Consider the following 27,147-nt stretch of genomic DNA (forward strand, 5'->3'; position numbering starts at 1 on the left):
TTATAACAATTTTCCACTACCTAAAAGGGGGCCTACAGGAAAGCTGGGGAGGGACTCTGTCAAGGAGTGTAGTGGTAGGACAAGGAGTAGTTGTTTTAAATTAAAAAAAGGGTAGATTTAAATAAGCTGTAAGGAAGAAATTCTTTACTCTGAGGGTGGTGAGGCCCTGGCACAGGCTGCCCAGAGAAGCTGTGGCTGCCCAGTCCCTGGAGGTGTTCAAGGCCAGGCTGGATGGGGCTTTGGGCAACCTGGTCTGGTGGGAGGTGTCCCTGCCTACAGAAGGAGGAGTGGAATAAGATGATCTTTAATGTTCTTTCCAATCTAAAACCTTATATGATTCTGTGATTCTGTGATTCTATAATCCTTACAAAACTGGAGGCTTTGCATGAGATTTAATTCTTTGCTCACTAACTAAAAAAGCTAGCTGCTTAGAAGGGTGAATTCATTACTTTTTTTGTTGAGATTTTTAGGTTCCTGAGTGTAAGTCACTTATTTTCCACTTAGAATTCAGAGGACTTCTCTTTACAGCTCCTCAAGAATGAATCAGGCACTCTTTTAAAAACATGACAGAAGATGAGGAAGCACACACAGTTTTTGCTGCATAATATCCAACAAATGGGAGCACTATTTCAGAATTAAGGGAGAATTCATGCCATATCTTCCTCTCCAAAGATGCAATCCATCATCACATGAACACAAATAGAACCATCCCCACTGCCTGTGAAAGGGAAAAGCAGGATGCATAATTCCAGCCCCAGCTAAAATTTCATCAGCAAACTTGTATGGTAGAAAGGCCAGCTAGTAACACCAAACTATCTTTTCATCTAGTCCAGCCAAGGTTTCTGAAGTAGCTTGCATCAGCCTCTGTGGCCTTCCCATTATTACTCATATAGGTTTGCTTCTTCATGTCCTTTGTTTAAATTGATTTTCTGTGTGAATTTCTGTACTGGAGAAATACTGTAAAACTGCAATGAATCTAAAACTCAGGGCAGCTGTGTCAAGTAAAATGTACTGCCTCTGATTAAAAACAAAGAAACCACTGAAAAAGCAAGGGGCAGCTCATTGTGCAAAGACAAAGTCATTCTTGTTTAAAGAAATATACTGTATTCTGGCCTCAAGCTTCAGCGATGACTTTTTTTCTCAACTTCAGTTATTTTTTCTCAGTGTTATGGATGTCCAATTACAGAACTTGGTTCACCATGTTGATTTCAAATACTAGCTTAAATCTAAGTTATATAAATTACCCTCTCAAAGAATCTAACAGAGCCCAGTAATGGTTTGAATGAAAGTACAAGTTATCAGGAGGTGGTAGATGCAGGCATACAACAGTGAAGTTGAAGGCAATTGAAGAATTGTTTTGGGTCAGATAACTATCACCAAAAATAGAATCATAGAAAAGCCCAGGTTGGAAGGGGCTTCTGGAATATATCAAGTTGGATATGCTGTATTTCCACACCAGTTTACTCATGATCCATCCTGTGTAATTCCCAGGACAATGAATTAACCAGCCTATATGAATAACAAGAAATACAATTTTTACATCAAATTCCAGTCTTTCTCTAATTTGGTATTGAAAGTTACTTTCTTCTTTGTCAGACTGTGAGCAGAGACACACAGACTCCCTGCAGATTGAGTCTTTTATCCATGTGACCTCAGTACCATTCTGCATTTTTTATGCTTCTCACTGTCTGTACCTTGATAGGAGGTCAAGATGATGACTTCCTTGGTCAATCACAGCCCAGTTCTCTTCAGCTCCTTTTTAACTAAATGGGAGCTGCCTGTGGTGAGAACCTTTGAAAGTCTGTCTGTAATTATCATTTCCCAGATTGGCCCTATTTTTCTGTGAACCCAGCAGGGCAGATGAATTTGTATGTCTTGACATGTTGGTAAGCGCCATTTACAGAGCTGCCTCCATGAATCTTCCTTTGTGCAGGGTCTGGAATAGGTAAGCAAACATTAAGAGTCTCTGAATTTCCCTGCAATGCTACCTCCTTTGCTTCCTAGACAGAAGCACCCGTTCAGGTTGTAATTAATCTTGCTATATGTCTTGGAAGATTAACACATTGTACCTAGTCAATATTGAATGATTCTGTTTGTACAAGAGCAGAAATCATACATCTTGTGCATTTGTTCACTTGAGAATGTATTAGTTGTTTATTCATCAGGACATATAGTTCATAACAAATAATGGTGCCTAGGTTTTGGTGGACTCAAGCAGTTTCTTCTAATGAAATGGACCATGTAATGCATGTTTTTATTATAATGGACATTCTTCTGTGACTCAGTAAGCTTTGTATGGAAACAGATATTTCTGCTACTTATCCCAAAAGAAAATTAATTAATATGTAAGTGGCAAAGATGCAATTTATACGTGAAAAAGCTATTAAAAGAACAGTTAGCATGTTAGCATTAAATGTATGTTTCATTTCCATCGTCTATTTCACTGGGCATCACACATGTGACTTAAAGAACATACTGGATTTAAGTTCCCTGTTTAGTCAATGGAAAAAGATAAGCATGGCTGAAAGACATAGCAAACCCAATATCTGAACTGACCTCTAAGAAGTGTGTCCTTGTGTCTTTTGGCTGTAAAGAGAGACTAAAACAACCAGAATGCAATTAACTGAGGTAGGTTAGTCTGAAGGCATGGAGGTTGAATCTGGTCTGGTAAGCACATTCGTAGGCCTTGAATCTGGTCACTGACTATGCAGAATCACAGATTTCATTTATTTGATTAAATACAATTCTTGTCACCAAAAGATAGGGTAAAAAAATGGAAGAACAGCTGAATTTTAATCAACATAGCAATGTTTGTCCAAGCTTGTAGAGAATATGAAGTAATAGCTCTGGAAAAATCATTTATCTCAATCAAAGGGAAACTTTCTGACACACTGGATTCCTGTCCTCTATTAAATAAATGGACTAAATCTTAGCCGAGTTTTGCCAGAGGAGTTTTATGCCATTTGAATTGCAATCACATCTTTTCAGCAGCATTTGTTCATGAAGAACCGATAGGAGCTACAATTACTGAAAGGAAGTTATTAAGAAAACACATTTGTGATACTTTCCTCAATATCTTATTAATTTGGGAGACTTCATGCAAAATTGAGGAAAAAGTTATTTAAATGAACAATTGGGAAATAGCAATCACAGCATCCAATCATACTACACACAGCACATAAACCCTGTGACACATAAAAGTTGTTTATTAAAAAAAAAATAATCTTGTGCATATGAGAAATATATGTGCAATCTTTTTCCTCCATCTGCTAGGAACTTTTTCAGTTTATTTTACCCTTTGATTATCAACAGTGCAGTCTCTGCTGTGAATGCTAGCACCACTGTAATCATATTTTTTGGTACATTTCAGTGAAAATTCCCCAAGGCACCACAGAATGTGGTTAAAATCAATTTAGGTTCTGTTTTATAGTTGCTACATGGGAGAATTTTTTATTGCCTGCAATGTCCCCATTTGTTTAGGTGAGCCCAAAGGGCAAAATGCAGAGTTGGTACATCTAGATTGTTAACTAAAAGAGGACAAGACAGCTAGAGCAAGCTGAAACGCAGAGCCCTTGTCTATGCATGCTGCTTAACTGTTTGCTCATGGCTGGCTCTGTCTTGGGCCTCCATCTGGATTTCCTGGACTTTCTCCCAGACAATGCTTTGGGAATAGTTTAGGGAATAGTTCACTTGAGGGACTGCTTTCAAAGGAAGCATGGACAAGCTTTCACCAGGTTTATCACCTCTAAGCCACTCAGTCCTTGTCATGCTCTCCCAGCAAGCCTCATGCTTTCAGGCAAACTCTCAAGTTCTTGTCTCTCTTAGAGTAGGCAGTTCACAACCCAAATTTCATAACACAAAAATGTGACTCAGCTGAATTGCACATAAAAACTATCACTTTATTTCAGGTGCCTTGAAGAACTGGAAAATGCATAGAAATGTAACTACTGTAGTTATGTCTCAAGGTCATCCCAAGGGACCCAGAGAAACCACGAGCCAAATATTATGAAGTATGATTGAAGTCAGCTGGCAGGACTCTAGGCAAAGGTTAGGCCCTTGGTAGCCTTTTATTTAGCACTATAGACAAACCTAATAGGATCTACATGTCATAAGTGCTGTGGGTTTTTTTTGTGTTTAAAGTGTTACTTTTACCCAAATTCAAACTACTGCATTTTTCAGTATTTTTTACCTTAATTTTCAGATCATTTTTTGCCTTTCTATTTTCATGTTGCAGTTTGCTCTAACAAAATTGAGCTGCTTCTTCATTTTTATTGGAATTACAGGTAGCTATAGTAGTAGTTTTTACATTACGTTACAACTTCTGATTTCTCTTGAATCTGAATCCAATACAGGTACAATGTGTTGGCAAAAATTTATGCCAGAGCTGAGTCTGGGCTATGAAAGCTTACCCACATACATGTTTTCTTGTCTCGGCTCTCATTCATGTCCAGAAATTTACCAGATCTATATGGCTTCAGAGTAATAACAGAAGGGGAAAAAGCAGCTCATTTAACCCACCGTTCTGATTTTTAATTGTTTAATTTAATGTGTCATTTAATGCTATAATTAGCATTACTAATTACTTGGATTTCATTCAAAGTTGCTATTGACAAATCAGTTGTTGATAATTACGAAAATTTGGATGAGAAAAAAAAATCTGGAAAACTGTTGGATAGGTGCTGGTATCAGTCTTTAATGTTGTTCATCCCCTTCTGTATTTGTATCATGCTCAAATTGTGTGGTGCAGAAGCACAGAGCATATCCTACTAAGAGGGTAGCACAGATAGTGTATAGCAACTGTATGCTTCAAATATAGCCCCTAGAGGATATTTCCAGTGAAAAAATGATATATAGCAGTGCACTCTAATGTACCAAGCAATATTAATTTAAAGCTATCCTGTAGAGAGACCCCCTGAACTTTCTCCAACAGCTTGAACTTTCCACACTCACCATGAAAGTACTCTGGGCAGCTGGCCAGTTCCTAAATAAACTGTGTGTACATCAGTTGCAGAGCTTTTAATTTTGAACATGATTGATCTCAGCCTGTTATGAAAACTGTCAACTGAAATGACAAGAGTTTGAGCAACGCAGTACATTTCTCATAATTATTTAATTTAATTGAAATATTTATGCAATATTTAAGTGAATTTCACAGACTACATGAAAAGCACATCTTTCATTCTTTACGTTTTGCATGTTACTAGCTCTTCTTCCACAATCAGAATTAACTGAATAGAGAAACAAAAGTTAGGAAGGGTAGATCTTATCCCTTTGGATATGATTAACTCTGTTTTTCCTCTGGCATGTTCCCACCAATGTGTCAATGTCCTAGAAACTCAATGACTGTGTTAAATTTGAGCTTTCAGTTTGCCTTGCCAAGAACATTACTTTTAAGGATGTTTCTGTCTCTAAATGCAAATTGGTGATATGAACAGATACTCACCTTAGCTCTTTGAACTGTTAAAGTCATCACATTTATATTACCTGACCCTAGAGCACTTCAATGTCCCAGGCTGTTAGCTCCTGCCTATCAAAGAAGCTGCAGTACACACTTGAAAAGAACTTGCTACTTTCGCCCCAAGCACAATTTTGGTGATTGAGATCTGTGAGATTATAGTACTACAATCCTTTAAGACAGAAAAAAAAAAAAAAAATTAGATGCACCATTTGTTGCTTTACTGGTCTATTCAGGTTCAATATAACAGTGTATAGTGTGTGACTCGATTACTTTAACACAGCATATTTTACAAAAGTTTAAATGTCATCACTTGAGTTTCTAAGACATGGATGAGAGAGTCTTTGTAGCTGGCAGAGGAGGGATGGTCTTGTGCTGTGGCTCTGTTGGCCTGGCTGGACTAGTGTGATTATGTGGGAGATGCCAGCATCCTGCTGGGGAGGCTGTTATCTCCAGCTGGGCAATTGCTTTGCTGACCATCCCAGCTCACACGTCTGACCATAACCGGTGTGGATATGTGCTAAAGAGCTGACCCTGCCCCTATTTCTCACTAGTCACTACCTGATGTCTCTTTTATTCCCCCTGCCTCTACCTTCTTCTTCCATTTTCACCACCATACTTCATGTGTTTAGAACAACTTCTTACAGGTTCTCTTTGGTTTTAAGGGCCCAGGTCTTGGTGATTTTAACAGTCGCCCTTTTATAAAGAAGCCTTGAAGACACAAATAAATATTTTGTAGTATTATGTAGTATTATGAATGAAGTCATCTCCCATTAATGCCCTGAACTGTGTCATGAGAGAGAATACCAACAATGCAGCAGCTGATGCACCACAGTTACAGGAGATGCAGTTCAGGGTGTTTATATGTGTGTTTGCTAAATAATTGATTTGGTGTAACACTGCACTAAATGCCCCATTGCACAAAGGGTTTGAAGCTACCCTAACAAGCAGCCATTTGTTCTGATCCTTCCATCAGTCTTAGTGATTGGGATTGCATTCGTATTCAATGAGGGTGGAGTGGAGCTCACAGTTCTGTTTGCTCCAAAAATAATCTGTTTTGCTTACCAACACTACTCACAAAATCACCAAACAACAAGTAAAGATAGTTGGGGATTCACTTCAAACTGCTCTGAACCAAATAGAGGTGTGGCCATCATGTCTTTCTGGAAAAAATAAAATAAATCTAAACACCATCAATAAGTGTACCTTTCTATCTGCTGCCTTTTGTACTCATCTGAGATAGTTATGTGAACCAGATCTAGATATCTTGGTGCCTTGGGCCTGTATCTGAATGTGTTATTCAACTGCTATTATCCAGTGGAATCCCAATTTAAGATTTCCTCTCCATCACTCCCTACCATTTAGGTACTGTTTTAATAACTTCTGATCTAGGTTCAGAACAGACGGTAGTACTGTATGCATTGTGCCCTTATAAACTTAAGCACCATGGAAATAGTGAAAATAGACATAAATTCCTTCTGTGGCTTTACAGGACTTGTTCTAGCAGGCACACGAGAATTTTGCCAACCCAGGCTGACAAAATGTCATTGAACTGCTTCCAATAGGCTCCTAGGAGCTGGAGACAAGAGCCAAGCAGTACCAATCAAGACCATGCACATTTCCTTGCTAATTATAATAATAATAATAACTAAAAAAAATAAAAATAAAAATCATAGAAACAAAGTCCTGGTATTTTATTTTGGGTTTAGCTGTTGCTAGAAACATTCTGCACCACCATCACCATATTTCAACATAATCCTGTACCTTTAAAACCCTGTACCTTTAAAAATATATGTGTTTGTTATGTGTTAAAGAAAGTTGAAATGTAAAGGATTTAAGCAGCAATACAAAATGGGATGTGTGTCATGCAGAGCAACAATTACACCCTAAATGTGTAGAGAAGAATTCAGTGAAGCTAAATGCTTCACGCTCCCCAACATGTAATATTATCACAGCATGAGTAATTGGAGAGAGATTCGGTAGAACTGCTCTGACTTTAGGTTATTTTAAAGTCTATCTTGGATCATTCTCCTGGTTAGAAGGGGGATATTTCTGTTCCCTTGCTTATCACTTCAGCTATACAGTTCCCTGTTTCCAAGCTCTCCCTGATCTGTTCTGCACTGAGACTTCAGGCAACATTGCAATCTGTGGTGTGTGCTCTATTCTGCGTGTGCTGACTTCTGTGAATGGGAGTCCATAGCTGCAAGGGACATTATTTGTCCGTGCCAGAATCTGCCTATTTATACAGTGATTTCTCACTAAAGCAAACTAGCAGAAACTCAAAACTCTTTTTTCTTCTAAAAATTACTCCCTCCCAAAGCTTTTCAACAGCACAATGTAGCAGAAAAGCCCTGGTAGATAATTTGATTCATTTCCGTGACAGTGAAGGATTTCTTTCTGTGGTACGCTGGCATTTCAAGGGTTCTGTCTCACCTGAATCTGGAATGATGAGGCACTTCCCTCCAGAGACCTTTCTGAACACTCCTAGATTTCTTTGTAACTATATTAATCTTTATTCTCAGCCTAAAAAATCGCTATTTTCATCCTTTCATTCCTATACTTGGGTCACACTATTATATTCTTGAAATAATACGTTTTCAAATATTTCTTCCACAATTTTACATCTCCTCCCCTTCTTTTACTATCAGGTGTAGTTGCTGAAATATAAATATCTGTCCCCTTTAGTCTTTCACTCCTTTTTTCTCTCCCACTCCGGTTGGTTTCTGTAGCTCTCTCCTTTTTTTCATGTCTCTCTTCTGCACTGTTTTGGCTTGTCCGTGTGAGACTGCTGAAATGGGCTTCAGAATAGAATGCTTACCCTGGTACAGGCTCCTCAAAGCAGCAGAGAGAGGAGCTGTGAACTTCTGTACAATTTTCTAAGACTGTATAATACATAACCAACCTTTGGCTGGTAACATAATTGGTGCCCAAATTGCCCTTTTGATGCTGTATTGAAGTACAAGTTCTGGTTTAGTTTCTGCTCTTATTCTTGCTCTAGAATTATTTTCAGTCTTTGTTATTTCCTGCCCCTACTTCTAAATCTGTCCTCTTTTTTCTCCACCATGGTATTTTACTCCACATTTTAATATCAAGTGAATTTCATTAATGTCATAATTTCTTCCTTTTAAGGATCATTAATGACGCCATTAAGGAGGACTGAACATAATACAGATTATTACAATATTCCATTCCCCTTCTCTTCTGACCCTGTGCTTTACCATTAATCATTAATCTTTGTTTGTAGCACTTCAAACAGTTTTCTGTCCACATGACAACTTGTATCCAGCCGAATATGAATCGATTTTCAGTTTAAGCTGTCCTGTGGCTGGAAGTGGTGATGTTGCTGATAGCATGACAGTGCAGCAGAGCAGTTGTTCTTCTATAGCATGCAGTGGAAGCATGGATTACACAAGGCAGTGCAAATGGGAGTTAAAACTTCATTCAACTTCCCGGGCAGTTCACCATGGTAAAAATCTATAGCTGATACCTATCAGCAGTATTCCCTGCAGGTGCTGATTGGGCATCTCTGTTTTAAAGTGTAAGCTCCTAAGCTTGTGCTCACAAGCTGGCATGGGAAGAAGAATTAAACTTCATATCTAAATAATCTCAATTAGATGTGTGCTAACTGAAATGGTACATGATATTTGAATATATAGAACTAGATAGAAATTTAAAGTTTAAATTCCCATTTAATATAAACATAAAAACAACCGTGTTTCACTGAATCCTTCTGACTTGGTATTTTGTTGTTATAACACAGTTGAGTTGCAAATGCAGTAATCACAATTCAGGAATCACAATTCACAATTCATATCTCCATATCAAATCTCTTTTATCTTATATCATTAGATGTACCCATTATCTGTCCACATAGGTGTATCTGCCTTTTCTGTATTTAAATGTGTGGTATTCCTTGGCATAACTGTTTGTGGATATTTACAAGTGCAATGTTCATTATTAGATTTGCTGCAGCTCAGTATCAGAATTGCTGACATAGATGGATTATTTTGAGTCTTTTGATATTATTTTTAATACTCATCTAAATGCAATTTTCCTGTTACTTCCATGTTCTGAAAGCTGGATTTCTTTAAAATTACTCCCTTTATAAATGCTGTTTTCTATTGGAATATTTTAGGGCTGTCAAGAAATACAGAAAGATGTGACTAATAAGAAAAGAGCATGGATGTTTATTTCCTTGATAAAGTGTTAGGGAACTGTGAAGGAAACATAGAAACAACCATATTGAATAGGGCATTAATATGTTTCATATTTTAAAATTAAAATTATTAGCAATCCTCCCATTTTATGACTTTCAGTTAAAGGCATGGTATTGTTTGGAATTTGTCAGCTTCTAGCACAAGCAGACCAATAAACCCGAGTACCAAATTTATCCTCTGTAGTTCTTTGCTGCCATCTTCTGTTTCTTTATATAATTGCTGTTTTTATTTGAATTATGAAAAACAAGGCTGCAATATTACAGAGCAATTTTTTTCTTTTCTTTTTTTTTTTGAATTTTTTTTTCATTTCCATGTTTTTAGCTGAAGCAAAGTGAAGCAAATGCAGATACAAAAGAGAAGCTTCCACTGCGTCTACGCATCTTTGAAAAATTTCCAAACAGGCCACAAATGGTGAAAATCTCCAAGCTTCCTTCAGATTTCACAGTTCCAAAAATAAGGTATTGAAATATTCCAATTGCTAATATGCCATAAGCTGGTCTGGTGCCACAGAGCTCCAAAAATATTTAGCTGTTTTGCTTATGGATGAAGCAGATACTTCAGAAAATCAGAACTGAAACAGCATTAACAGAGTTGAAAGGAGCTGACATTTTATTTTTATCTTACTTTTACTTAAAAAAAATAAAATCCTAGCACTCATTATAACGTATTCATGAAAGGAACTAGATTGACTGAAACAAATAAAATATGATTGAAAACTACATTGTTGTTCCTCCACTCCCATTTGGGTTTTAGGTTCTTGGCTGAAATGGACAGCTAGAAGTCTAATCAATTCTCATGTGGCTTTTTAAAGATGAGATCAACTGGCAGCAAATCATTAAGAGTGGATAATGCAGACCATCGAACAGCAGTTTCATTGCGATGACCTTGTCCCCTGTTTGGATGTGCACTGTTACTACTTTCCTGTAAAACTCACTTTAACAAAGGATCGGTCCCCCAGTTGGCTACTGGATCATCAATTAGTAATACTGTTTTAATTGGTGTGGTACCAAGAAAAGAGAATTATTACAGAAGTCTAAGGGCTGTTGCTGCAGATACAGGCTGAGACTGCTGAAACAGCACAGACTGGCCGAGTAGGTATCCCAGTGTCCCCAGTGAGCACATGCTTGGAGACAGGATGCTGTGAAAGATGGCTGTCATTCTTATTTGTCTTCTGAAATTACATTACATTCTGATTAAATTCACAAGGATACTAGTACAACTGATTTGATCTGTTTGTACCATCTTATCTGAATGCAAAGAATAATGCTGGTGAACAGGGTCAGGAAAAAGTGTTCCAAACCTCAAGGAAACAGTCACAGATAACTTTGTTCCTGGTACCAAAATACCGCTTAGTTATATATTGAGTGTGCTCTCCCAGTCTCCCTCTTTTTTTTTTTTTTAGTTTCTTTTTAGCTATGTTTTTTCCCAGTACCCTCTAAATGTGATCATGCTAAATCTTTAAATATGAAGCTATTGCACTATATGAAACTACCCCTCCAGATAAAAATTAGTTATGACATAGTCAATTTACGCTGAAAACAGGGCAGTGATATTAACTTTAAAAGACAGCAAGATAAATGTATGTTTCTTGTAAACAGAAATACTTTTTAAACGTGGCATATGTGAGGCACAGAATTGCTGAAGTGCCTTAATACTGGCATTCAAAGCAGTTATACGAACAGATGTTGTTTGAAATCTTGAAGAAACAATTTCTTGCAGGAAGTATGTTTCCTTTGGATTATACCAGCATTTGATTTATATTGCAGTAACAACTCGCTGTGTAATGAGCTCAAAAGAGCCAAAAACTGCAAAAGGCACTTCAAATATTTAGCACTCTATTTGGTAAATAAATAAATAAAATAGTTATTATAAAATGGAGTGAAACTATTTTCTTCAAAGCTACATGCAAGCCACACAGGTCTCAATTCAGCTGTAGATTCTTTTAATAAACTGAACGTAAGTTTTATCAGTTGTTTTTTCTTCATTCTGTCCATTTATACATCTATAGGTCAGTACATCCATTTCTCACAGTTTATCTTAGCACTAATGGGTTGTGACACATTGTAAAAAAAAAGCAAATAACTGTTCCTGGGTTTTTAATCTATCAATATCCTTTGTTTGTTCACAAGGGAAAGTTTTATGAAGCAGTTTATTGATCGCCAGCAACAAGATACCAGCTGTCTGCTGCGAAGGCTTCCTTCAGCATCTTCTTCCTCATGTGACCACTCTAAAAGATCAGCAATTGAAGAAAACAAATATATCGACCAAAAGGTAAATCAAGAATTCACAGCAGTATATGTCTATCCTTGAGTATTGTGAGGAGAGACCTCAGATTATTCAGTTTGTCAAATTACATAAAAGCAAACACAAGCTAGGGCAACCGAACACAGAATAAAATGCTATACTTAATTTAGGTATCCTAAAACTGACATCATAGTAGAGCCTTATTTTGTTTGAATTCTCTCTCCTTTGACTTCAAAATTTAGGATGTGATACATAGTTTTGTTCAAAGCATCCATCTTATGAACCCGTTTTTTTTAAATGGTCTTGCTGTTAATCACTGCAAAGCTAGTAGAAAAATAAAATTTATGAATACCACAGTGGATTTCTGAGTGTCTTGCTACTTTTACACTGCTTTATACACTCACTGAAGCAAGGTAAAGTGTAATCAGTGGAGATATGTAAAAATCTGAGAATTATTCTAGTTACTTAGAGGGCATTAACCTCTGCATAGGCCTGGGAATTGCTAGAAAACAGGTGATAAACATACAGTTTTGAAACTCGTTATGTTACATGCTGATAGTCTCCCAGCTGGACTGGCATGAATGGTTGGGTTTGAAAAATATCAGGACTGCTTGGAATGATGATGACACCAGTGCAGCACCGTGAGTAAATGCGTGTGGCTTCTGGCACCTTGCAAAACTGCAGGGTCAGAAAAAAACTCAGTGTGTACCATGGAAGTACATGGTTTGCAACTGAAACTCAGGATAGCATTCATACAGGCAGGAAGCAGAGTTAGGAAAAACAATACTCATCTGATAGTGTATGTAAAGAGCCTATTTACAAACTGTTAATTTTCACTCCTAATGCAGTGCAAGAACTCACCCCTGTGGCCAATGTAGTCTATGCCATCAGTAAGCCAAAGCTGAACAGCACGGCCTGAGAGGGAGGTCTCTGCTGCAATATTATTCAGAAAACAAGTCCATGCAAAGGAATCAATCTGTTCACATTAATATATAGCTGAAGTATATTAAATTGGAGTTTTAATTTCTTCTGCCTTCTGTTCACAAATGTGAACATTGTTGATTGTCTTTTAAGATACGTGAATAAATGGCACGCTTTATTCAATGATATTTTGAAATATGAAAATAGAAAGTTACATTCTTTTCAATTTTTCACTTCCCTTCAAGAGCAAATATGCATGATCTGACTTCACTTTTTTAATTGAAATAAGTTTTTGCAAATTGTTTTTGCACTATTCAACCTGCTTTTAGTATGTACTTTTGGATTTCCATGGCTCAAAGGTAGGATTAATGATGAGTAATATTTCTGATAAATGTAGCTTAAAATGAGTTATTTACACATTCCTATTAAGAGGGAGAAAGCACTAGGTAGGATTTTGTGAAAGTAATTACTATGGCTTCCTATAGTTACAGTTGCCAAAGCAACCTTACTTTTGTATGGACAAATCTTCTTAAAAATATCTTATCCTTAAAACAAGATTGGAATGACTGGTTGCATTTAAATGTAAACCTTACATGTATGTAAAAAAAAAGAAACCTGAACAAATATTTTACTCATACCGTTTCATACTAGGATGCGCTCCCACTGCTCATGATGACAGTGGCTTCAGAAATTTTTCATGTCTCATTTATATTGTAGTTGGTGAAAAAAAAAAAAATAAAGTTAGAATCAAAAGGTGGGATTCTGCTGGCAGATTTGACTCTTTGCTTCCTTTGAGGTGCCTGAAATATGGCTGGCTCCTCCAATGTCTTCCGGATGTATATAGCATTTCTGCATTGCATATCTGCTGAAGTGATTGGAAGTGTACATGATGCATATGTTCCCTTACTTCCACTTCACGAATGTTCTTTTTTTCTTTCTCCAAAAATGTGCAACTATATTTATGGTATTTTTTTTCATTCAAAATCAATCTGACCTATAATTTGTCATTATCAGTAAAGCAAATCATTCTATGTTCTATTATATAACAGCTTTAGTAAGTCTTTTCAGAATTGTAATTACCTACTTCCTTGAAAAGCAGCTTTAAGTTGTAAGTGGGGAGTGGATTTTTATTTATCTTCTCAAAATAGTAGTATTTATTTCTTACCCATAACCAAAATGAAAATCAGTTTGAAATTACTTTCATCTATGCCAAATCAAAAGAACAGTTTTGAAAAACAGACATCTGTAGTGCCTTTTTCTAGTCAAGTCTGTGAGTTCCAGAAGTTTTTCTAACTCCTCCAAATTTATAAACCAATATCAAAGAAATAAACTAACAAAAAATAATAGAAAAAATGGCTTCTGGGTACCTTAATGCCCTTAAAGTTGTATACCTCCCCTAAGAGTTCTCTCTCACTGTGTGTGGTTAGGTTAAGTTAAATGCATGAGTGGATGTGTGAGGACAGACCACACCACGTTCGTTCTTACACATCACATGCCAGCTACATTTGGGCTGTCTCAGTTACAGACACTTGGTAGGCAGCTTCTCCATGATGCTTTTGTTGAGCTGTTTATGACTATATGTAACATTATGTGCAAGACTGGAGTTCTCTGAAATTAACACTGCTGGAAATGGAGGATGGTCATCCTTTGCTCCTTCCTTGAGCTGTGCTGAGCAAACTTACTTAAACCCATTGATCCTGCCACAGATCTCCTCTAGACTTCTCTGATATGGCCTGCAGGCCACAAGTTGAAGGAAAGGGTTAAAAAATAAAAACAGGGAATTATGGCATCACATGAACATTGTAGATGTTGGAGAAGGGGAGTTTTTCAAAAGCAGAGGGAAATGTTCTTTTATACTTCCACGGTTGTATGAAAATTATTCACAATATGCTGGGAAATTCCTTAGCTAACCAATATTTCAGTGAATTCTTAGAACAGGATGAAATACGTGTACACAGATAATTTTTGTGTGAGTGGGTGGATGAGAAGAAAGGAAGTTGGCAGAAAATGAAGACATCTCACTGTGATGGCTCTCACAAGAGCCTCAGGGACAGTCACAGCCAGTTGGAAGGGACAAAAGCGAATAAGCTGTAAGATTTACAACAAATCAGGAGTCTAGTAAAATACAGTTGAGTTGGCTGTTGAGCATTGGACTTGGGTTCTTAACTTCAAGACTAGAATCAGAGGAAGGCACAAACACCTCAGAGCACTTTCATAAGAGACATAAAACGTTTAGTAAGCCATGCTAAAAAATGTTGCCAGGAGGACGCTCCTGAACAGGTTACTTATCTTTGACCACACAACACAGCACATCACTGTTAAATTATATTTCAAATCTGACAGGCTTATGAGATGAACTTTAAAAATGCCTGTGGCTCATTATGTAGATATGCCCATGTGCATGTCTACAGCTGTGGCACAGCAGGACTGAATTACAAAACAAAACAAAAGAGTTTTCAATATATCCACATTGTTTACAGCTCAGACTTTTAGCATCTTCCATTTAGTTGAAATATTATAAACAAGCTAGTGCCTTTATTTCTGCATTTTTAAGATTAACTGGATAGTAGCAAATGTATTTTCTCTTTTCCATCCCCTGTATCATCCTGTTTCCTTTTACTTGTATGAGTTTTGGTTTTAGTTCTGCAAGCATTGAAGTTCATAGCTATTCCTTTTTCCTGTGGGACCAACATCCATAATTGAGGTCTAGCTCTCATGGAAGTTCATCCTCCCACACCATATGCCTCTCCCACTGATTTCCTAGTTACAGCAGCAGCCATATGACAGGAGGTGATGGTCAAAAAGGGAATGCTGGTCTCAAAGGTAGCCACAGCCATTACCATGGAGGACAATGAATATTAAGCATCAGACCTCATTCTGGATTCTGCATTCTTTGGGGAGTCAATGCACAGAACAGAGCACTAAGGTGATGTGTTCATGATGACCTGTGTTACCTAGCAGGTGGGCTGCTGAGCTTTGCATCTGCTTTTTTATAGGCTATTTGGCTTCATACCCAGATGTGATCCTGCTGGTATCTGTTAAAGCTAGATGGAATGGGACAAAAACATCAACCCAATTACAAGCCTCATCCTGGAAGGGTCTGAGTACTCCCTTGGAGATTAACTCCCCTTGGTTTATGTAGAAATTAGTGGTTTTCAACACCTCAGGGAAAGGTTTTATTTTTATCTGTTCACTATTTAAAACACACATTTAACACACAAGATTGACCACAACTGTTAATGCATGTTTGGTTAGCATCATAGATGCTTCATTTGTGAGCTGCTGAGACATGCCGCCTATTCTTGATAAGATGTTGTTGTTTAATGTGGAAATTTGTTCCAGCATGTCTTTTAGTGGTCTGTCCTTTCATTAACTATTCTGTGTTTTGTTGTTTGTTTGTTTGGTTTTTTTTTTGGCAAAAAGAACCATATGTATTCTGAGAGTATTCTGAAAGGAGTTCTTGCAGAAGGTGTTTGTAATTGTTAGAACTGAAATACCTTTTAGAATCAAAAACAGGGTGTCCTAAGATATTTTTCAGAAAATCATCAGGCATGAAGACATGCTTATAAACTTTATTCCTATTTTTTCTTCTTAGAAAAGAAACAAGGGTAGAATATTTATTCATAAATCCTCATTTCCAGAGGTGAATTTGTACTTCTTATGCTAATAGACTCATGTCCCAAGTTAATCAGCCTCTTCTGAACTTTTCTTTGGCTATTGTATTGTGCAAAGCAGAACATGGGCACAAAAAGTACAATAACATTCTGTTGTGTTCCTAGTTCTTCATTTCCCTATGTAATTTGAAAGAATGACTATATCACACTACTTTTGAATACAACAGAAGCTAATAAAGTGTAATTGCACATGAATTCCAAGCACAAAAGGGTACTTATTTCTAAACACTAAGAGTACATTTTTTTCTAAAGTATTTTTTTGCAGAACTCTGTGATTAAGTATCAACAAAAATCACTCAAACTTTTTCTACCCTTACAGAGTATCTGAGTAGATCCCCGCTCACAATTTCAGTTTCCTGGTACCTCTTGTTAATTAAACACAGCCAAGTGCTTCAGTCTTACCTAGTTATGTCATTCACAGGATATTGCCAAAATCTGTCTAGTTATAACATTCAGAAAAGCCATTAAAACAATCTACCTGATAGAATGAGAGTGGCTTATGAACTTATCATTTTCTTGGTCATTACAGCCTTGATTTTCAAAGGAGATGATTTTTGTCCCATGTCTACTCTTATCGAGATCTTTCTAATGAAGTTAATATATGGAAATACATCGATGCATTTCAGTTTTTTTGAAAATTAATCAGGAGGCCTCTTTGTCTGTTTTGCATTTTTCAGATATTTTGTATATTTTCAGATAATACAGAATTGTAACAATGTCCCTATGTTGAAATAATAAATTTACAGGAAAAGAAAAACTTATGAAGTACATTCTCATAAAGTGTTTTACCACATACACATTTCATTTGTTAATATCTTACTTTTGTGACCATGTTTCAGAGCAGAGAAGATAAAACTGCAATAATAGGAAGGCACTGTTCTTGTTATGGTCTGTCTCTAGCTACTGATGATTTTGAATTGGCATTCTTGCCTCTACATAGTGTGCTCAAAATTCTGCCTGGAAAAGACCAATTTTCAATTACATTCTGAAACAAAGGAAAATGGGGATTGGGTACTCTGCCATTTTCAAAGTGCCAAAATTCAGCACTTCTTTCTGGTATTAGCTTTCTATTTTCATCACATTTTTTTTTTTTTTTCCACTTTACAGATTGCAAGGTTTTGATGCAAAGTCTGGGAAAATGCATTAAAACACAGGGGGCTGATCATACCCCTCTTGTTTCTTCCATCAACAAAAATTCATACATGGCAAAATTTTTAGGGCTGATGGATTCTAACAGATAAGAGCATACATAAATATGGAATGAAGGAAGAGTTGATGAGGGACTAGGTTACAGACAAGCCTTTCCAGTAGAGCCTTTACTCTCCCTTTCCATGATCCTACTGAATATCTAGATCTCCTTCTCCAAGCCCTTTGATCTCTGTTACCCACTTATAATACTAATTCACAAAAACTGATTAAATATTGTCATGATCACTTTTTTTTTTTTTTTTTTTCTAGTGAAGGAAATTATATGCTTGTACAACCAGAAGTAATGTTCTTCCTTATTCCTCCAACCCAGGTTACCTCAAACTTGAAACTCTCACTCTATCTCAGTCTTCTTCTGTTCCCAGTCCAGCCCACACTGGCAGTATCTTCTTACCTAGAAGTGAAGGTGTGGAGTGGGGCCTCCTGCCTCGTTGCTGTACACCAGCAGAATATATCACAACCCCATATCGGTTGGCCAGAAGTCCTCACTTTCCACCCTTCTGTTGGCAGCCTCAGTAATCTACCCAGCCCTCCTTAGTGGCTTTTCCCATGCTTTCCCTGTCTTCTGTCTGGTGTAAAGATGGAAAACAGAAGAAAAAAAAAGAAAGCAGTGAAAGTAAAAAGCTCAGATATGCCAAAGACAGAAACCCAACCATATTATGACAAAATGTTAAAGAAAGGGATTCTTCTCACTTCTTGGAGCTGCTCCCCTGTGTGCCTGAGATGGATTATTAGCATCCTCTTTAAGTCTCTGGGGATTTTATGAGTATGTCGGTATTAGCCCTGTCCACATTCTCAGACTTAACTAAAAAGTGTTCCTGGTTATGAAAGACCATGTAGATTTTCCAGACCAGTAATCAGCTAATTAGAAGAGCATGTCTTTCCTTAAGAAATAGGCAGCAAAAAAGGTCTACAAAAGGAATTAAGACTATTTCAGGTCAATGGCTCAAGAGAGTTAAGGAGATAACGCCCAATTCGCACTCAAGCCTTCTGATCAAAAAGGACAGCCCTTGACTCCTTGTGGCACTTAGCTAATGGTAGGCCACTTTCTTGACTGTTCTGTGAGCCTGTTTCTTATGTAGGACAATCTTGCCAAGGGCCAGATTTTCAAAGTCGAAATGAAAATAATTAGTTCTACTTTGAGATAGGGATATGGATCTCTAGAGATCCATAATTACATCCTTTATGATTCTGTAAGTATTAGGCAAAGTTTTCAAAAGAGCTGTAGAAATTTCCCACTGATTTCCATATGATTTAAACATTAACCTGCATCAATTATTTTAAAATGTTGTTAGGTGCCTACCAACAACTTGCAGTCTTGCAGTTTGGCCTTCCATCACTTCAGGTTTCTGTCACATTCATTTTGATACAGTCTGATCTCTTCAAGCTGAAGATGCATAGACAAGATGTTGTCGAACAAATGATTATGTATGTATTTGAGAGGCTACATAGCAAATTCATGTGGGCCCCAAATATCTTGTATTTAATTGAATGCTCAAATCTTTAATAGATTCAGCCCAAATAAACATCTCCTCACTGTTTTTTATAAGTACTTCTAAAATATCATTTATTGTAGTGACTCTTCATATTTTCCCTAGAAGCTGTACATGTTTAAATAATGATATAATACCTAACAATCTGTTCATTCATCAGCTCTACATAAACCATCAATTGATGTCCAACAAATTCCAAACTGAAACAGAAGCTTGGGATGATTTTTTTCACTTTGTGTGGAATTTCTGTCATGGTACAGAAGACTATTCCCATATGGTCCTGCAATTACCTATAAAAGCTTGTTATTAGCAGTACTAAGCTGAAATTCTAATGTTCTTATAACACTTGAAGGATTGACTTAGAAAAGTATGTTGTGTTCACTTTTTTTTTCTGTTGTCACCTAAACATTACAGGCATTTATATTTCATTATTTTCTTTGTGACTTTGTCTCCTCTGGTGTTGCAGAACACCTAGAACTTGTCTCTTCTGTCAGCTCTGCACTTGATATAAAAATAATACACTACCTCACCACAGTTTAACCTCTTGATAACACGCTATCTTATGTCAAATTCAAGTTGAAATTAATTGATTTATGCAGTGCTGGCTGCTGTTGTGCACCATAAACATGTCACTTGCAAAATATATCAAAACCTTGACAATGAATAGCATTTCTCAAAACTTAAAACTAATGAGACATATCTTAACTGTTATGACTTATCACAGATCTCCCTGAAGTCAGCAGTGCTGTGCCAGTACAGTTAGGTTGTGGGACCGATCCGCAATCATTAGCAGTCATCTAGCAGTGGTACTGTGTTGTGCTGCTTTCCTTTAAATCTTCCACAAAGAATTTTATTTTTTCCAGGATAGAAAGCCTAGGAATTTTACAAAGACTACTAAATAAAAATGTTCATTTAAAATGTCTGCAGTACCTTTTAGAAGCAGCGGGTGGCACTTGCAGAGCAACAATGTTCTGAGCTTTAGCTGCCTTTGCAATGGTTATAGTGGTTTATTGCTTTGTCCTTGTCATTTTGGACAAATTGCATAGGAATGCAGAATTCAGATCAAGTTCACACTAACAGGAATGAGTCATTTTGTCTGCCTGAAGTCTGTCCTACCAACAGCAGCAATGAAAGATACCAGTGCTTGTGGAAGAAGCACTACAAACAGACTTCCTAATTCTGTGTCCACAGGCACACTTGTATAAATAAACTGAAAGGAATATGGGAACCATGCTGTTTTATTCATGTTTTGATAGGAGTACACACATCATATCTAAAATATTTTCATCCAGGACGTATTATTGGTAGCTTGCTGACCTGTCACAGCTGTTCCTTACAGATCCAGGTAACCTGCAGGAGTTCCTTAAACGTGTTGTTGAAAACATATTTAACAGTAACAGATAATGTTAGGCGATTTCAGGACAGTGTCTTGTGCTAAGAAAAAATGCTTTATAACAGAACATTAGATGGCATTGTTATTTATGCACTAAGTGTACTTATAGCCTGCATAAATAAGTGAATAAATAAATAATGATTAATAATGATACACTGAGGGTATCCTCAGTACATCACAATTTATAATAAAAAAATCAGCAGGCTACATAGATATACAATAAAATAACCTTGGTAGAGTATTGTATACTTATTTAATTTTGTATCATCTGATCAAGTAATGTGTTTTCCACATTAGCACTGCCAGTAATTTCCTCTGCAACATTCAAGAACTCGGCAGGTACCACAAGTTTTTAATTGCCAGCCTCCTACACCAGCATGCTGTATCCAGGCATTATTAAACAAAACAGTGATCATCAACCCCATTTGCTGTTCTTACAGTTCTGTTGCATTTGCCCGGTGTGCAATGCAAATTTTGGAAATTAAATGGGAAGCAGGTTTTTTTCCTTATCTTAGAACTAAGGGCACTAAAATCTATATTGATGTTTGATTTTCTTAAACATGTTGCTATTTTATTTACTGCTGAATCCTTTAAATATGATAAATGGATCATTTGTACACATTTAAAAATACTGTCTCATATTGCTTCGTCTGGCTTAAGCAAGGACTCCTAAGTCTTAAAAGCAATGAGGACCATCATCTTCTAAAGGTGCAATCCTTGGAAGTGCCTGAGTTGTAGGTATTATCAGTTCCATTTTGGACCACTGAGATCCCTAGACACCAAGGTGTCTGAACCTTGTTCATGTTCATGTACTCCTGGATTAAGCAGCAGGATACGTGGCTCCAGTCTAAATTCTATCACAGTGCAGAGGTGGACAGGGTGATAACAAACCTTCAGAACTTCACCTAAAACTCAGTCCATCAGTATGCTTAGACCAGTTAATGCCCAAGTACATACTGCTTCAGGGGTGAGTTTCACATCTATTCCTTTGTTAACCACACGGTCTAGAGAAAGGATACAGCAGTCCCTAGAAGCCTAACTTGCCAGATGTATGTAGTCCTCGGTCTAGACCTGTTAGCAGCATTTCTTGAGATGTTCTTACTTGCTGGCACTAGCTGGCTTGCGAAGTTACTAAATGTATCTGCACATGTGCCCAGCCTCCCTATAAACTCCCACTTTTCCTGGGCACCTTCCTTTGTTGACAGGCTGGGTGAATTTTCCTTCTTGGGCCACAGTACTCTTTTTTTCCCCTGATGTTCGATGCATTTGTAATTATACTAAGACAATTATTTATTTAAAAAAAAAATGAATCAAAAAAGCTGTTTTTCCACTTTCATTATTCTTTCATTATTGCCTAAAGTTTAAGATTTTTAGTTAAGCCCCTAAAAAAAAAAAAAAAAAAAAAGCTAACATCTCACAAAAGGATGGGTACTCCTGAGGTTTGGAGGTTTTTTTTCCCAATCCAGATACATGAAAAAATTAATCATCTGGGATTTCAGCTCCTAATCACTGACATTAGAAGAAAAAAGATGTGAAAGCATTGCCCTTGTATTCACCAGTATGAGTTATATCTAAATCCATAGTAAGGTACCATGCTGAGGTACTGTAAATAAGTGTAAAAGTACTGAAATATTTTTTGGTATATGAAATATTTACTCCTACACAGCATTTAACTGGTTTATATCATACTGTGATTTTCAGTTTATCTTGATGTTAACGATATCCTGGTAACAGAACAACTTTTTATTATGTGCTATATTATACTAACGTATTATGTTAGTTATACTATACTAACAGTGCTGTTAGTATTTTTGGAATAGTTCCTGACATGCCAATATCTTATTTTCCAAACTACATTCTGAACTGTTCCATACCTTTTTTCAGTTTTCAAGCTGCAAGATTTTTTTAAGAAAACCCTAGAATTCCAAGAATAGTGGTATTTTCAATTCATCCATGTTCTTACTTCCACAGTCTATACAGAGATGAGTTAGGACGTTAGAAGGGTGAAAGGGATCACACTTTAAAAAGGCAGGTGTTAGGAAAGAGACTGTAGTTTGCTGTTACAAGTTTGACTTAAAAAGCAGTAGCCATTATATTAAGGACAGCCAGAATAAGTAACAAGTTTTAAGGTAATTTTTAGGCTTCTATTTTTCTCAACAGTGGACATCCTACCATGAATCAGAGTCGATCTAAGTCTCGAGAGAAGTTCTAGCAAAATTGTTTGTTGAATGACTCTGGATTTGTGGTATCTTTTTAGAAATCTGTAAGTAATACTTCTGTAAGTAATACTTACATCCTTAAGTCAGACGCACACAAATTAAATAAATTGAATAGTTATAATAAACAGTTTTAAAGAAACATGCGTAAAGATTCCATTTCAGATTGATTTATTTGAAAAGTGCACATTTTGCTAGAAGCTCCTAATATCTGTCTCAAACATATGTTTCAAGATAATAATCTCCAAACAGTTGACAGAATTATGTCTTATAAGGTACCAGAGGCTTTCTGGTCATCACAGGTCCAATTCTTCAGCTAAATTCTTCAGCTGTGATTTGTTCTTTGATTTGCCATGTTTGTTATCACTTTCTCAAGAATTGTTTGCTTTTCTTCTAGCCCAGTCCTTTCATTCAATGTCCAGGAATTCCCAAGCAATGTTTGCAAGTAGATGCTTAAAATGATGATCATGACCAGAGGCAGTCAGGGGGAAGCATAGTAAGGATTAAGACAAAGTAGTGACTTGGCCAACTGGGGAAGAAAATGAATTTGTAATAAAGGGAATAATATTAAAGCTAATCAACAAAACTATCTGCTTCTTTGCACCCAGAACCAGCTAAGGATTGGCATAGGAAGGCCAAAAGCTGCAAGATAAGACTAGGATTTTACATATTCCTCAAGAAATTTGCTCTGTATGACCATTTTGAACTTTTTCCACTAACATTTTCCTGTACAAAAATACCAGTGCCACAAACTGTGAAAAATATCTGTATGACAGACAACATTATGTGTTTAATTTTATATACACTCAACACAATGTTTCATTGGTCTGTCAGTGTGCATGCTGTTTTATGAAAATTAAAAAATACACTTTTTTCTTAATTTTATAGCTCCGTAAATCTGTTTTCAGCATCAGAGCAAGAAATCTTCTTGAAAAAGAGACAGCAATCAATAAAATTTTAAGGTAGGAATCAACAGTGATTTGGTGTTGTCTTGAATGTCAACTGATTTCTCCTAACTTTGCTTCTCATTAATATTACTGCATGTACAATATTTATGATAACCTGTCCCTTTGTAGTACATCTGTTATCTTCATTATTAATGATAAATTGCTCTTTGGGTATATTATGTGTTTGAACAGGAAGGAGAGAGATTTCTTCAACGTGTATTTGAACTCTGTGCTATGTAGAAGGATCGTGTTTCAGTTCCTTTCACTTCTTCCTTCAAAATTAACCCAAACATATCTCTTCAGAGGCAATGATACTTTGCCTAAAGAATTCCAACCTAGTTCTTGTGTAGACATGCAAATAAATATTCATAGGGATTGTGCACTTGAAAGCATAGACTTCAGATAATCGTATTCCAAGTAAGAGACATAAAATGAAAAAGACTTTAAAACTGTGACTTCTGTAGAAGATATCCATGAATGTTTTAATAATAATCACTCATTTTGGTACTCCGTAAAAAGTAAATACTCAGTACTCTAAGGAAATAACACACTCCCAAGTCTCTAAGACCCAAGTTTAAAGCTATTGTCTGTGTAATGCCATGCTGCAGTTTTTCATGCCACTGTCTGTTTCACTTTAGAATGATTATCATTGATACAATATGTATTAGCAATGTCAACAAATTATAGATCATTTGTATTTTATATTTGCATTGTCACCAAAGCAGGTTCCTTTCTAGAATGCTGTGACTGGGAAATGACTTGTCCCAGGGAAATAATCAGTATAAGCACGAATAACTGATTTGAGAAGTACAGCTGTGGGATTAGATGAAGTATGGCAGTGTTTTATGGGAAGCAGTGCACTAAGAATTCAGTGTGAGTTCTGAATTGTGTTGCTTGAAAAATGCCTCATACTTACATGCTATTTGAGAAATATTACAACTCTTCAGTTCTTTTAGTATTCTGTAAGAATACAGCACAGAGAGAACTGTAGAAATCAATGTGCAACTTTATCTGTCTTGAAACCCATTGTAATGAAAACACAAACAATTACAAATTCAAGTGAATGCTCTTTGTCAAAATATTAACAAGAAATAAAACTGAAAGGCCATAAATATTCATTTTTAACAAAACTTAGGGCTCTCTTTATGAGCATTTCAAGTTCATGAATATACTTTGATTTTATGGGCATCGCTGTTATGGATGAATGAATACCTGTTTCTTTGTCTTAATCAAAAAGCTTTAAAAATATGGTTTTACTGAAACACTTCATGGCAGTGTTTCAGTAAAGAATTCATAGTAAAATTCTTTTCTATATTCTTTGATATTAAGTTATATATATATTTATACATATATTCTTTGCTATTATGTTATATATTATTATATTATCAAAATTTTATTGATGCTTCCAGGGTTACACAAATTTCAGTTTCTTTGGCATTTTCCTTACACTATACCACAGAGAAAACATGGACAGAGAGAATACCTCACTTTATATATACATATATATTATTTATTTAAACTGTCTGTAGGGGCTCAGTTTCTGGTGAGTTCTTCCATCAGCCCTGAACTTCCTCCTTTTCAGGAGAAGTCTGAAGCAGAGTGGGAGGAGAATCCAAATGAAATTTTGTTTGAACTTCACAAGGTTTTCAGAGGTACCAGGACAGAATCAGAAATCAGTCCCTCCAATTTCAGTCCCACTGACTTCCTCTTGGTCCTTTAGAGCCTGGCTTCTGCCAAATCTATTTGTCAAGGAGGACTTCTCATCAATTCATCTCTGAATTCTGAAGAAAAGGTTCAGAGGTAGAAGAAAGTTTTAATCTAATAATTTGTTAAACTATTATTTTAATTAATCTACTTAAATTGATAATTTAATCTACATTTAATGTACTTTCCCATCTACTTCCTGTGTCATGATTGATGAATTTTTGAGGAACATGGAGAAAAGGAAAGAATTCTGTCAAGTAAGCAAAATGTGGGATCATATGTCCTCCAGTGCCTTATAGGGCTGCATGTAAATCACTTACAAAGAAAGAGTCTTTAATCTCCTCAGAATTGTTTAATCGCCTCAGAATTGTTAAGTAGGCTCTGAAATGTGACATCTCCACTGCATGTTCCAGCATAAAAAGGTTGTATTCATGGTATATCTATTTGGTGGGCATGCTGGTAGAGAGCATTGCCAATGATGGGCATGCTGGTGCTGAGCACTGCCAGTATTTCCATGATAATAGTGCAGGGGAGCTTTACAAACAGAAAAAAAAGTGATAAAAAAGGATAATCTTTACACCTGAAGATTTGGATTCAGCTCAAGGAACAGAGAGAAACCCAAATGTGGAAGAGATGGGAGATTCTTTTTCTCATTTTTACTTTCATCATAAAAGCTATATACTCTGAACCTCAGCCATTCTGAATATCTGACAAAAGAAGAAATGACATTTATGCCAAGAACAATAAGAGAAAATTCAAGTCATCCCTTCTGAAAAGATTCCTTATAAAAGTCTTTTTAGTTTTTGTCTACCTGAATTAAGTATCATTTATCTAAAGCAATGCCTCTTCAAGGTAAAGCTGCCTACAGGCAACTTCAGCTTGATCAGATTGCTGTAATAAAAAGAGCATTTTAAGTCTTTTCTGGTTTAAGCCCACCTCTTACCTTTTTCCCCTTAGTTTTTAAACCTGGCAAAATTACATTTTAATCAAATTCTAAATGTTTCAACATAACCAACCAAGTAGGAGGAAAAGAGGTACGGTTACTCCTCTCTTGTGCATCTTCCTCTATCCAAAGTTTGTTTTTCTCCTTGTGTGAAACACTGAACTGCTGCTTGACATCTTCCCCCAAGAGGAAGAAGAAGGGCATAAACTGTCCTAGCCATGCAGAGTTACGGTTCATACATTCAATTCTAAGTGTCTCACCTGCTCATCTATTCTTATATTATGCAACAAAATGGACTGCAAGTCCCTCAAAGTAGAGGCTACCTCAGGTCTTTCCATTATCCTGTAAGTTTCTTACTCTATTTCAGGTGAACCACCTATTTTCTGAAGAGCCTTGCTTGGAAACAAGCCTTCACTTTTTCCTCTTGAGGTCTTGGTGCAGTTAGTCCTGGAAGCAGAGTCAAGGATGTAGCAGTTACTGTCCTGGGTACCTTAACTCTGACCAGTGACTTGCATCACCTCTGACAGTATCAGAGCACAGAGCAGCCTGATTCTTCACATAAATCAAGAGCTTCACCCTTCTGAGGAAAATGAAGGAATATAAAAGTGAGTTATAGCCAGTTAGCATAACTTTTTCAAAACAAGATCACATTTAGTATGAATTACAACCAGCTCCATTTTTCCCAAAAATGAAGATGCATTTTCCTCAGCAGCAATAGCCACTTCTAGCAAATT

At 36.5% G+C, this 27,147-nt stretch overlaps 1 protein-coding gene across 2 annotated transcripts in view; it reads left to right on the forward strand.

The window, feature by feature from the left end:
- The window catches only part of NALCN (sodium leak channel, non-selective), a 228,476-nt gene that overhangs the window by 162,518 nt on the left and 38,811 nt on the right, over positions 1 to 27,147 (forward strand). For both annotated transcript variants that reach the window (XM_038173435.2, XM_027443733.3), the window contains exons 16-18: positions 9,994 to 10,130; positions 11,802 to 11,943; positions 23,708 to 23,781. In XM_038173435.2, coding sequence (XP_038029363.1) covers positions 9,994 to 10,130; positions 11,802 to 11,943; positions 23,708 to 23,781 — 353 coding nt within the window. The remainder of the gene's footprint in view (positions 1 to 9,993; positions 10,131 to 11,801; positions 11,944 to 23,707; positions 23,782 to 27,147) is intronic.

This window comes from Anas platyrhynchos, chromosome 1, assembly GCF_047663525.1.
Source record: "Anas platyrhynchos isolate ZD024472 breed Pekin duck chromosome 1, IASCAAS_PekinDuck_T2T, whole genome shotgun sequence".
NCBI classification, from domain to species: Eukaryota; Metazoa; Chordata; class Aves; order Anseriformes; family Anatidae; genus Anas; species Anas platyrhynchos.